The 13,467-nt window shown below is 49.6% G+C and overlaps 2 protein-coding genes across 4 annotated transcripts in view; one reads left to right on the top strand and one right to left on the bottom strand.

Moving 5' to 3' along the window:
- RAB3GAP2 (RAB3 GTPase activating non-catalytic protein subunit 2) overlaps positions 1–3,949 on the bottom strand; it is a 43,932-nt gene extending 39,983 nt beyond the window's left edge. For all 3 annotated transcript variants that reach the window (XM_082302356.1, XM_082302358.1, XM_082302357.1), the window contains exon 1: positions 3,798–3,949. In XM_082302356.1, the coding sequence (XP_082158482.1) occupies positions 3,798–3,906 (109 nt within the window). In that variant the 5' untranslated portion in view covers positions 3,907–3,949. The remainder of the gene's footprint in view (positions 1–3,797) is intronic.
- Positions 3,950–11,342: 7,393 nt separating this feature from the next.
- Positions 11,343–13,182, top strand: LOC309586226 (acrosin-like; the record flags this gene model as incomplete). The annotated part of the gene is made up of 4 exons (XM_082302850.1): positions 11,343–11,542; positions 11,857–12,122; positions 12,390–12,535; positions 12,997–13,182. 4 exons carry the CDS (start codon positions 11,343–11,345, stop codon positions 13,180–13,182), a joined length of 798 nt encoding a protein of 265 aa, XP_082158976.1.
- Positions 13,183–13,467: the final 285 nt, after the last annotated feature.

The raw sequence follows: 13,467 nt of genomic DNA, 5'->3' as shown, positions 1-13,467 counted from the left end.
TTGCTCAAACAAGACAACCTGTTGGGCTACAGGAAAAACTTAAGTGAAGTTGTACTTTATAGGACACTTTCCATTATCCTGTTCTACTATTGAATGTGTTTAAATGCTTACCTATACAAAGAAAGGGGAAAAAAAATTAAGTCCCCTTGGAATAAAAATCCAGATTTTTTTTTTTAATTTATCCACACTTGTATTTTTAATACATGCAACACTTTGCTAAGCCTTTTCAAGTTAAATTTGAAATTGACAACCTAGATTAACTTTTATATAAATGAAATAAACTATGTTAAATACAAGGTGATGAGTTACAGGTTTTTTACTCAAACTAAAGACATCTAAAAATTCTCTTCAAAATTGAATTAAAGTCACAGTATCACACTGTGATTTAGAAATGTATACTGCTTGCATTTTCAGAAGCAAGCAAATTCTTTTCATTTCAAATGTTACTGCAAAAATGCTTTTACACTAATCACCCTAAATTTTATTGCAGCAAATGCACTCACAGAAAATATTTTGGCTAGTTTTGTTATAATCAAAATAGGGCCAAAATTAAAACAGCATAAAAAACTTCTTTGCTCTATAACTAAGAAACCAAAAAAGACAAGATCGACAGCCTCCACTAAAAACCCTAAGTCTCATGCACTGAAGATCCCAGAGGCATCTTTTCAAAAAGATTTGTTATCCAAAACCTGACAGGACTTCTTGAAAATTCTACTAAACACCTGAAACATTAAGTTATGACTAAAATAGTTTGTTAACGCAAATGTGCTTTGCTAAATGAAAACATTTTATACATATTTGTTTTCCTAAGGTAGCCATCATTTTTCATTTAACTACAACCTTTACATACTAGCAAGAGTTTTCATACAAATGAAGCATAGCTTTAAAAAAAAGAAAGTAAATGAAAGGTGCTCATCCTCAGGTAAAAATGAAATAATACTTAAGAGTTTTGACATGTGTTTGCTGGTATTTATATAATTGTTTCCATGAAAATAAACACAGCTTAAGTTTAGAACTAAAGTTTGATTTGATAGCAAATTAACATCTTCTCTGTTGAACCTATTAGTAAAAAAAACCTAGTCTTTATTTTTCTCCCTACAGAGTAAAAATATAAAACCAGATTAAAATCCGAGTTTTTAAACATTCAACCTTATTAAACTACTGTTTTAAAACACTGCATTCTGTCAAGAAGAGTTTTTACCAAAGCATTCCCTGATAAAAAGCATTTATTTATACCTTGCTTAGTTAAAAATATTTGCCTTGGCTCTTTGTGCCATAGAAGTACATTACACACTTAAAAAACAAATAAAACCAAGAAAAACTCGGTTGGTTTTTCTTTCCTCAGTGCACAACATGAGAAGCAGAGATTTGATGCGTGTTCTCACACTTTCTCCCTTGAACTTTATTTACAGCAAAGAGTTCTTACATGTGAACAGTCTTAACAGTCAAGGCACACAACAACCGCCCAAGAGAAAAGGGAGCAACTTTGCACTGCCACGCAACAAGTCACTTGTTTACTAAGAGAAATGAGTGGATTAGTGTGTAGGTGAAAAAATCAAAGGAAGAGAGAATGAAAAACGGAGTTAAGTATTTCCAAGGACTGCGGGTGACCAAGAGACAGGCAGTAACTGCAGGATCCAGACCCTCTCATCTCAGCCCGAGTTACAAAACAGCAGCTTGGCTGCTTAGCTGTCAGGGCACAAAGCAGCAGCAAAGCAGAACAGAAGGAACAAGCCTAAGAGGAAAACAATCTCCTGTTCCACACAGCCAAACTCAGCTTTTTCTAACTCAGGATATCTCCACAGTTTACTCACTTCTAATTTAAGATACCTCAAAGTTGTAGCAGCGCTTCTCCCTCATCAAACACAAATGCACTAAGCATTTCTGCTTCAAAATCACTAAGTTACAATCTTATGTCTAAACCGCTTTGGGAACTCTCACTTGCTGACATTTATACTTATTTATTCTGAACCCTGAAAACAGCTGTGGTAGCAAAAAATCACAGGCACAAATCCAAAAGATTTCAATGAATCTAAATGAGCATTATTTTGAAAAACACTCGTTTCTGCCTCAGTGACTGAATAAGCAAATATAAAAATAGTCCAGAATACAGCCCACTCATTAAAATGGAACGGCAGCACATTTTGGAACATGCATCTTCTTTGCTTCTATCATTTTGGTAGTTTTACAACATACTAAATATTTTCTCTCTTTATGGCTCCCATTTGATAAATCCACTCCAATAAAATATCAAAGTTATTTTACACAAATGCCTCTCATGTATCATCAAATAAGAGAAAAATATTTTAATTTCTTTCAACACATACTTTTAGAAATGCACATTCCAATCCTTTGCTTTTATCTTCAGAATTCAAGAGATACTAACAGAAGCCTTCTCATTCCAGAATCCCTCTTTTAGACACAGGTGATAGCAAAGAAAAGCCATATGGAACTTGTTATGAATTTTTCAGAGAACTATTAGAGAACAAGCACCAGAAAACTGTTTTCTACCAAAACTTTTGTGCACAAAAGTTTTAGTGGCAAAATTACCTAGCTGAACATATAATGTACTTTTAAAAGTGTTTAACAATTGTTGTGCCATCTTTTTAACAGGACCAGTAATTACAGGACAAGGACCAACAGTTTTAAACAGGAAGAGAGTGGATTTATATTGTATATTAGGAAGAAATTATTTTTGTAACAAAGAGGATGAGGCGCTAGAACTGGTTCCTCAGAGAAGCTTTGGATGCCCCATCTCTGGAAGTGTTCAAAGCCAGGCAGGATGGGGCTTTGAGCAGCCTGGTCTGGTGGAAAGTGTCCCTACTCAGGGCAGGGGGGTTGGACTAGATTAACTTTAAAGGTCACTTCAAACACAAACCATCATATGATCTCCCCTCTTCTAATTCCCCTACAGGCATTTTAAGCTTTTAAAATAAGCACCTTGATGTTTTCTCTCAAAGCTCTGTCTACAGCTACAAGGACTTTTACAAGCATCCTCATCAACCTCTTCAAACGCTTTCATTCCCTACTGTTGCCAGAAAGCAAAAAATATCAGCCAGATTTAGTTTGTACATATTGGGGGAGTTACATCTTTATACATATACACACACACAGTGTACAGTTAACACAGTATGGCAGTAACAAATACATAAAACAGCGTTTCAGTTCCCTGTGCTGTCTATCCTGGGCATGGAACTGTTGAGAACACAGCTTCTGTGTCAGGCACCTCAGCCTGCACTGCCGAACAGAACAGAAACCTGCTCCACAGCTTCTGACTGTACTTGCTTTAAGATTTGCTGTCTTTTAAGTTGCCAAGCTAAACCTTTAGTATACTTTCAGCACGTTCTGCATTCTTAGATGACCCGGCGTGCACAACGTGTGTTGTCTTTACGAGAGCGTCTCCAGACAACAGCACTCCCGGCAAGAAACCTACAAACTTTTAAAGTTTGGGGCACGCAGGGTCAGTGGCCAAAGAGCTTCCCCTGCACGCTACAGGATAAGGAGTGACACCTGAGAACAGCTGCGCACCTGGAACTTACGGACGCCAGAAAAGTCTGACCTTGTAGGTGAAGATGTGGCAGCTACAGCGAGACACCCACCCTTTACCACAAGAGTGACCCCGAGCACTCGGCTAACACGGCCACCCGCGAGCGGGCACGAGGGTGGCAGCGCGGGGCCGAGCGAGCGCACGGCCCGCACGGACAGTGCCGCGGCCGGGCGGGCCCCGCGGGGGCGGCGGGCACAGCCCCGCCACTCGCGCCGGGCCCCAGCGGCCCCGCACCGGGGGCCGGACTCACCGCTCTCCTTGCCGGCCGCGGCGCTGCCCTGGCGGCGGTGCGGGCACAGGAAGTCGCGGGCCAACTCCAGGTCCTGGAAGTGCCCGAAGGGGACGAGAGCGCAGGACATGCTCCCGGTGCCGGTGGTGCCAGCGCCGCCACCCAACCCGGAAACGCTCGGCCACTTCCCGCAGGCCCGGCGCAGCCCCGCGCACGGCGCATGCGCCGCTCCCGCGCCACCGTGGTGGCGGGCGGGGCGGGGCGGAGCCTGAAGGGGAGGTGCTGAGGGCGGCAGCGCTGGCTGCGCCACTCCCCCCGGCAGCCCCTTCCAGTGTTTAATCGCGCTTTCAGTGAAGAAATTCCTCCGAATGTCCAACCTAAGCCTCCCCTAGTGCAGCTTGAGGCCGTTTCCTCTTGTCCCGTCGCAAGCGGTCTAGTAAAAGAGGCCATTGCCCGCCTTCCCACACCCTCCTCTCAGGGAGCTGTAGAGAGTGATGAGGTCACCCCTGAAACTTCTTTTTTCCAGGCTGAACAACCCCAACTCCCCTCAGCCTAATCCAGGCCTAAGGATGAACCAGCACGGCCCAAAATCCCCATGTTACTCTGATGAATAGAAAAAACCTGTATTGATTAGTGAGAACAGGGCTTCTTTCAGTCTTAATTGCTCTTTCAAATACAAAGCTTTTATTTAGGTTTAATGTCAGCCCATTTCTATTCCTCCTCTGGACACTGAAGCATCTGACAGCAGCAATTATAATGAGTGAGATTTGCTGTGGAGTGACATTGGTGTTGACTGCTGACCCATGCCTCCAAAACCTCCTCATTGGATAAGGAGAAAAAAGAATATGTGGGAAGAACACCAAGGGATGTTTTCTGGGCCCCAAGGAAACACAAATTCCCTGTACATAAGACTTGACAAATTTTTTAATGGATCTCACTTGACTAGCCTTTATACACACACACACACACACACACATATATATATATATATATGTATGTATATATATGAGAACTCAGTTTCTTGTTTTCACACAGGGCTCTTTTATGTGATAGATAGCAATGTGTGTCTTGAGTAGCTAAAAGCAGAAATAACTGAGAAAGTCTAAGTTATTCTACAAGTTTGGTTTGTGGTCTAGGTCTTCTACATCATCTTTAAATACCCTCTAAGACTAAACAAATTTTTAGTAAGAGAAGTTTCATGCCAAAGTGGGCTCCAATTGGATTCTCCTAAAGGCACGACTCTAACAAGTTTTAAACTCCACAAAATCTCTTGTGAGATTTGCAAAGAAACTGGCTTTAACTTACCCTGACAACTTTTTAATGTCTTCAGCTGTTCTATTTTATTGTAGTGATATACTGGATTAAAACCCAGCAGGAAAGTTAACCCCACTGAACTGCACCTCCTCCCCCGCCCCCTTCCAACAAGGGACAAAACACTAGGACACCACAAGCAGGAATCACAGTTTTACTGAAAAACTTGTAATAAATGCAATATCAGTAAAAGAGGGCACAAAGAGGCAATACCCACAAGAGGGTATTCAGCATGGAACAAACACAAACACTTCCTTGAGAGAGAGAGCCTGGCATTGTTTCTTTTTGCTAGCTTCAATATAATCGCTTTGATATAGTGCACTATACTATCCTGTACTATACAGTATTAGCTTTATACTGTGTAATAAGTAATTCTGGTTAAGATCTTACATGTAATAATATGTCATAATAAATAATTCATTCCTATATAAATACACCTGAAGTGGCAGCAATGGGACTCTACAGTGGCCATGGCAGCTTTATCTGGGTGCCGAGCAGTCATACAGTCCTAGCCCCTTCCACGAACCCAGCAAAAAGATGAAGAACTTTCTGCTTCCACCACCCCGAATTTCCCACTGAAACCACAGCCCCTCAATGTGGTGGGTGGTATTGAATTAAACAGGGCTAGAAACTCCACCTGTCTTTTCCTCTGTACCCAGGACAAGTAATCAGGGCTCAGTAACAATTTTGTCCTTGGCGACTACAGGAACATTTTGTGTTCACATTTCAAATCTGTGGCTCCTCAGGCAATACGCAGGTTAACCTTGAATTTAGGCAGATGAATAATCCTGTGGTTATTGAATACAGAGTTGTTCAATCCTGTTTTTTCTGAACAGGCATAGAATTACATGATGTGGAGCAATAGGAAGGACACTCTTCAAAAACAAGGTCATAGTGTGGGAAAAGTTGAGAGAAATGGCTAGGGCATTTGCAGATGCTCTAATTAAACTTCATAACGCCTATAAAGAAAACTATTTAATGACATTTTAAAATTGTAACATGCCCAATCACTAGTAATGTTGACTGAATTACTAAAGAGTATGCAAGAAATTAAATTAACAACATGGTTTGTCATTCTTTAGTGAAGCTTTCATCACATGAAAATTTTCTTCATTAGAGCATAGTGAACAGTTTAAGACTGCCTGGTTTGCTGTACATAAAGAAGTCAAGTTACAAACTACCAAGATACCAATGAAAGCATAAAATAAGGCAATGAATAACTCAGCAAATAAGTTGATATTTCAAGACAGCCTTGAGTGCAGTGATAAACTCATATTAACCCTTTGGCTACAGAATAAACCTTTGTGTGTTTGTTATACCTTCAGTAGTTCCTACTTTTTAAAGATTCATTATGGATGGCTACAGAAAACAAAACTACTTTGAAAAACATCTGCCATAATTTTAAGCAAAGTTCTTAAAGACATTCAGATAAACACTTAATATCCAAAATTAACAATACATTTCCAGTAAGAACGATAATTTGCATTGACATAGGTCCTGGTGATCAAAGGCCTTAATGCAGTTTACCAAAATGCATAATTAAGTTACATACAGATTTCCACTTTATTAAATGCAGGCAATGATTTGTTTAGAGTCAGCACAACAAACAACAAGAGGGAAAGGTTCCAAAAAGAGAAAGAGTAGGTTTAGATTAGATATTAGGAAGAAATTCTTGACTATGAGGGTGCTGAGGAACTGGCATAGGTTGCCTAGAGAAGCTGTGGATGCCCCATCCCTCAAAGTGTTTGAGGACATGTTTCTGAGCCAGACTCCGAGCAACTGGGTCTAGTGCAAGAGATCCCTCCTTGTCCATGGCAGGGGGTCAGAGCTAGATGATCTCCAAGATCACTTCCGACCCAAACCAATCTATGGCTCCTCAGTTCCCTCCATGGGCCCCATGCCACAGACCCCCCCAGTGTCCAGAACACAGAATCCACTGCTCTGTGACGTTTAGGGCTGTGGCTGTGCTGCTGCCCGGATCCCTCAGTGCTTGCAGCTGACACGTGCCTCTGGCAGCCATGAATTGGCTCGGCCTCCTCGTCCTGCTGACCGCTGCGGCTGGGCTGGCCCACAGCATACAGAACACATGTGGGTAAGTGGCCCCAGGCCCTGGCAGGGAGCCAGGCCAACACTTGGGGCCTTCCCTGGAGGGGGCCCTGCCTGTCCCCCATGGCCGGGCCACAGCTTCCCACCCGCCATGGGGAAGCCTCAGCTCCTTGCCAGCAGCCAGGTGCTGGCACAGACAGATGCACACCCCATGGGCTTCCCTGGGCTGCTGTGCCTGCAAGCCCTTGTGGGGAGGGCAGAGGGCTGAGCTTCAGCCTGAGCCACAGCATGGAAATGACTTTCTGCTTGCAGATGGACTTGTGGCCTCCGACCCATGGTGTCTGACTACATAACTCATGACTATGGCATGACACGCATCGTGGGCGGAGCAGGTGCCAAGCCAGGGGCCTGGCCCTGGATGGTCAGCATCCAGCATCCATGGCTACCAGAACCGGAGCATTGGTGTGGAGGATCCCTCATCGGCACTCAGTGGGTCCTCACAGCAGCCCACTGCTTCGACGAGATCAAGTAAGGAGGGGCAGGGAATGTGGACATCCCCACAACACCAGCAGGTGCCCTATGTGCAGCACCACCTGCTACTCCCAACCCCTTTCCTCTCAGTCAGCCCAGCTGCCACACTGCTGAAGAGAAGCCTGGGCTGATGCCATGGCTTCCTAGCAGCCTACAGATCAACATTCCCCCACCCTAAGCTGTGGGAGGGCACTCACACCTGCCAGAGCACTGCTCCCTCTTTGCCATGCCACACAGAGATCTGGCAGCTGCTGGGCTGCTGTGGTGCATGGCTCTGCTCCCTCTCAGCCCTCTCTCCATCTGCCTTCCAGTAATGTCAGTACCCTGTATGTGGTGCTTGGGGCCACCCAGTTGACTCAGCCAGGCCCTGGTGCAGAAGTGCGCCGAATTAAGAAGCTACTGCGTCATGAAAAATATAAGAGAAGTGATATAAGTAACGACATTGCCTTGCTGGAACTAAATGAGCCTGTCCAGTGCAGCCCCTACATCCAGCTGGCCTGTGTGGCTGACCCCATCCTAAGAGTGTCAGAGCTGCAGAACTGCTGGACTGCTGGCTGGGGTTCAACCACTGAAGGAGGTGAGTTGCCAAGAGAGACTTCAGAGCCAGCTCAGCACACTGGGGACACAGCTTGGGCTTCCCCACAGCAGAGGCCAAAGTCAGGCTGTGGGACGTACGCCTCTGCAGAGATGGACCTGCTCTGGTCCTCAAAGGCAGGCAGCAGAGACACAGCACCCCAGTGCCTCTGCAGAGGCAAAGACAAGCCCTAGGGAACGGGATCCGTCCCCCAAGAAAGGGGAGGAGAACAGGCAAGGAGCTGCTGGGTGCTCATACCTTTCTCTGCTCACAGATGAAAACTCGAGCGATCAGCTGCAGGAGGCCAAGGTCCAGCTCATCAATACCAAGCTCTGCAACAGCAGTGGCTGGTACGCAGGCGACGTCCACCCCTACAACCTGTGTGCTGGTTACCCACAGGGCACCATCGACACCTGCCAGGTAGGAGCGGGCCACGAGCCACTCAGCCCCCAGCAGCGCGGGCAGCCCGGGCAGCACCGCCCCAACACAGCCCAGGGCCTGCTCTGCCCGGCCACTCAGTCGCCCTCCCAGCCCCGGCTCCCCACCGCTGTGGGGGCTTCCCGCACACTCCCCAGCCACACCTGCTTGCCCAGGCACATTTCCTGGCCAGAAATCCCCAAAAGCCCAGTTAGTGTTCTTGGCAACCCAGAGATGCCAAATATCCATCCTCTGCACATCCAGGAGCCCTGTGCAGAGAGGACAGAGAGCATTACCCTTACAGAAACTCAATCTACTCACAGTCAAATTTCTGGAGGCTCAAGCACCTGAATACCACTCTGGCATGGGCTGTGGAAGACAAAGAGACAGCCCCATTGCTGACAGGGACCACCCAACACCACCTTAATCCTGTCTGCTCCCCTGCAGGGTGACAGTGGTGGTCCTCTCATGTGCCAAGACAACAACGCTGACTCCTGGTGGGTCATTGGAGTGACCAGCTGGGGAAGAGGCTGTGCCAGAGCAAATCTGCCTGGAGTCTACACCTCCACTCAGTACTTCTATGACTGGATTCTGGCCCAAATGGGCCTGAGCCCATTTGGAAGTGCTCCCTGACCAGCAGGACAGGAAGGATCCACAGTGTGCTGTAGTGCACTGCAACCATTTGCTGCCCGGGCAATGCCTGCTGATCCAAAGGCAGCATCAGTGTCATAAACCTGCTCTGTCCGGACCACAATCCTCTCCTGTGTGCAGGCAGACACTGGAGTTGATTTAGTTGTTGAAATAAAGTTACCTCTGTTCACAGGGAACCATCTTTTCAGTGCAATTCCAACTCCTGGGCAAGGCAAGGACTGCCACGCTCAGCACCTGCAGAAGGAGCCATTGGGCACAAAGGGACAGAGTGGCTCCAAAGAGCTCCCAAGTGCCTGGGTAGAGAGGAGAGTGCTCTCAGCCACCATGGGCTGCAGGAACCTGGTACATCAAGCCTAGCAAGGGGATAGGAAAAGAGCAGACACCTGGGGCGTGGTGCTCAAAGGTACATGGGCTGGGCATTAGGGCCTGGTGTGAGCCTGGGCTAAGGGAACACCACACCTGGGAAACTCCCAAGCATGACCAGGGAAACTGCTGGCTCCTGACAGGAGTGCCAGTGCCCTAGGCAGAGCCAGATTTCATGAGTACTAAAGGGGCATTGATGTGCCAGGTGGTCACACTTCAGAGATACTCAAAGGAAGGGCTGGGGTCATTCTGGGGAGAAGAACCTGGCAGGAACAGTAGGAGAGCACCCCAGGAATGCCATGGAAGGCCGAGGTGGATGGGCCAACACCATCAACAACACCAAGTCTGTTCACAGATGATCTAGCAGTCCTGCCCTTGTGTCCCATCTGGGCTGCCAAAGTGCTGAGGGAACTCCCCTCCCCTATGTGACCATTCTGGAGGCACGGCTGGCTCCAGAGAGCCAATGAGTGCCCCATTTGATTCCCTACACACTCCACTCTCACCCAGTCAGAGCGGGTTTCCGTACCCGTTCAGCCCCGGGATTCCCCCAGCAGACTCACAGATGTCTCATTCCATAAAGAGCCACCAACTCCTGCTGCAGCTCTCCGTGTCCCTTCAAATCCCTGGCCGGCACCTCAGCTCCCCGTGCCCTCGGTTATGCAAAGGCTGGGCAGCTCACGGCCCCTGGTCCCGGGCTCCCCCCAGCCAGAGCTCAATCTGCAGCTGGCACTGCAGCTGCTCACCCAGCTCCCTGCCCCAAATGGATTCCTCAGCAGCTGCCTGCCCCGGGGACTGCCCAGCCTCATCCCGCAAGAAGAGGGGCCTAAAGAAAGCTGCAGAGAGCCTTCTTCCAAGGGCAGGCACTGATAGGACATGGGGCAGTGGCTTGACAGTGACAGAGGATTGGGAAGGAATTCTTGACAGTGAGGCTGCTGAGACAATGGCATGGGTTCGTTCAAGGACAGCTCTCAAGGCAAGTTCAGAACACTCTGGACACCTGGGTCTACTGCAAGCTATCCCTCCCTGTCCATGGTAGACGGTCAGGGTCAGAGCTGGATGATCTCCAAGGTGCCTTCCAGCGCAAACCATTCTATGGCTCCTCTATTCCATGTTGCCCCTCCCCCAGTGGCCCCCGGGCCACAGGCCGCAGTGGCCAGGACACGGAACCCACCCCTCTGTGACATCAGCCCCAGGGCCGAGGGCACCACGGGCAGCGCGGCTGCTGCGGGCACTGCGGCTGTGGCTGTGCTGCTGCCCGGATCCCTCAGTGCTTGCAGCTGACACGTGCCTCTGGCAGCCATGAATTGGCTCGGCCTCCTCGTCCTGCTGACCGCTGCCGGGCTGGCGCACGGCACATGGGACAACTGTGGGTAAGTGGCCCCAGGCCCTGGCAGGGAGCCAGGCCAACACTTGGGGCCTTCCCTGGAGGGGGCCCTGCCTGTCCCCCATGGCCGGGCCACAGCTTCCCACCCGCCATGGGGAAGCCTCAGCTCCTTGCCAGCAGCCAGGTGCTGGCACGGACAGACGCACACCCCATGGGCTTCCCTGGGCTGCTGTGCCTGCAAGCCCTTGTGGGGAGGGCAGAGGGCTGAGCTTCAGCCTGAGCCACAGCAGGCCATGGAGCAGCATGGAAATGACTTTCTGCTTGCAGAGGGATATGTGGACTTAGACCCATGGTGTATGAGTATGAGTACATGGGTCCTGATGATGGAATGACGCGCGTCGTGGGTGGCACGAATGCCAAGCCAGGGGCCTGGCCCTGGATCGTCAGCCTTAAGCATCCCGCAATACCAGGCACAAGACATCTGTGTGGAGGGTCCCTCATCAGCACTCAGTGGGTCCTCACAGCAGCCCACTGCTTCGACCCCATTAGGTAAGGAGGTGCCGGAAATGGGGACATCCCCACACCACCAGCAGGTGCCCTGTTGGCAGCACCACCTGCTACTCCCATCCCCTTTCCTCTCAGTCAGCCCAGCTGCCACACTGCTGAAGAGAAGCCTGGGCTGATGCCATGGCTTCCTAGTAGCTTCCAGCTCAACATTCCCCCACCCTAAGCTGTGGGAGGGCACTCACACCTGCCAGAGCACTGCTCCCTCTGTGCCATGCCACACAGAGGTCTGGCAGCTGCTGGGCTGCTGTGGTGCATGGCTCTGCTCCCTCTCAGCCCTTTCTCCATCTGCTTTCCAGGAAAATCGGCATGGTGTATGTGGTGATTGGGGCCACGCAGCTCACTAAACCGGGCCCTGGGGCACAACTGCGCCGGATTAAGAAGTTAGTGCGTCATGAACGCTATAATAAAAATGACAAAAGTAACGACATTGCCTTGCTGGAACTGAACAAACCTGTCCACTGCAATCCCTACATCCAGCTGGCCTGTGTGGTTGACCCCATCCTAAGAGTGTCAGAGCTGCAGAACTGCTGGGTTGCTGGCTGGGGTGCCACCAGTGCAAGAGGTGAGTTCCCAAGAGGGACTCCTGAGCCAGCTCAGCACACTGGGGACACAGCTTGGGCTTCCCCACAGCAGAGGCCAAAGTCAGGCTGTAGGACGTACGCCTCTGCAGAGATGGACATGCTCTGGTCCTCAAAGGCAGGCAGCAGAGACACAGCGCTCCAGTGCCTCTGCAGAGGCAAAGCAAGCCCTAGGGAAAGGGATCACCCCCAGGCAGTGGGGTAGAATTGGGAAGGAGCTGCTGGGTGCTCATTCCTTTCCGTGCTCATAGCTCAAAAATCAAGTGATGTCCTACAGGAGGCCAAGGTCCAGCTCATTGATACCAAACTCTGCAACAGCAGCGGCTGGTACGCAGGGGAAATCCACACCCACAACCTGTGTGCTGGTTACCCACAGGGCACCATCGACACCTGCCAGGTAGGAGCGGGCCACGAGCCACTCAGCCCCCAGCAGCGCGGGCAGCCCGGGCAGCACCGCCCCAACACAGCCCAGGGCCTGCTCTGCCCGGCCACTCAGTCGCCCTCCCAGCCCCGGCTCCCCACCGCTGTGGGGGCTTCCCGCACACTCCCCAGCCACACCTGCTTGCCCAGGGCCCCCTTGTGCCAGAAAGCTCAACTACTGTTCTTGGCAACCCAGAGATCCAGGTGCCAAATGTCCATCCTCTGCACATCCAGGAGCCTTGTGCAGAGAGGACAGAGAGCACTACCCTTACAGGACACCAAGTCTCTTGCAGATGGGATTCTGGATGCTCCAGCCCCTGATGAGCAGAGCCTGCGTGGAATGCAGCTCTGGCACAGGCACTGTGGGAGACACGGAGACAGCCCCAGTGCTGACAGGGACCACCCAACACCACCTTAATCCTGTCTGCTCCCCTGCAGGGTGACAGCGGTGGTCCTCTCATGTGTCAAGAGAAAAACACTGACTACTTCTGGATTGTCGGAGTGACCAGCTGGGGAAGAGGCTGTGCCAGAGCTAAGCAGCCAGGAGTTTACACCTCCACTCAGTACTTCTATGATTGGATTGGGGTGCACATTGGCATGGACACCATTGAAAAGGCTTCTTGAGCAGCAGGACAGGCAGCATCCAGAGCGTGCTGCAGTGCACCACAACCATTTGCTGCTGGGCAATGCCTACTGATCCAAAGGCAGCCTCAATGTCATAAACCTGCTCTGTCCTGTGCTTGCTCCTCTCCTGTGTGCATGCAAACACTGGAGTTGATTTAGTTGTTGAAATAAAGTTACCTTTGTTCACAGGGAACCATCTTTTCAGTGCAATTCCAACTCCTGGGCAAGGCAAGGACTGCCACGCTCAGCACCTGCAGAAGGAGCCATTGGGCACAAAGGGACAGA

The sequence above is a fragment of the Coloeus monedula genome (genome assembly GCF_965178545.1).
Source record: "Coloeus monedula genome assembly, chromosome: 2".
Lineage (NCBI taxonomy): Eukaryota > Metazoa > Chordata > Aves > Passeriformes > Corvidae > Coloeus > Coloeus monedula.
The sequence above is the reverse complement of the archived record's forward strand: the minus strand, read 5'-3'. Positions and strand labels throughout refer to the sequence as shown.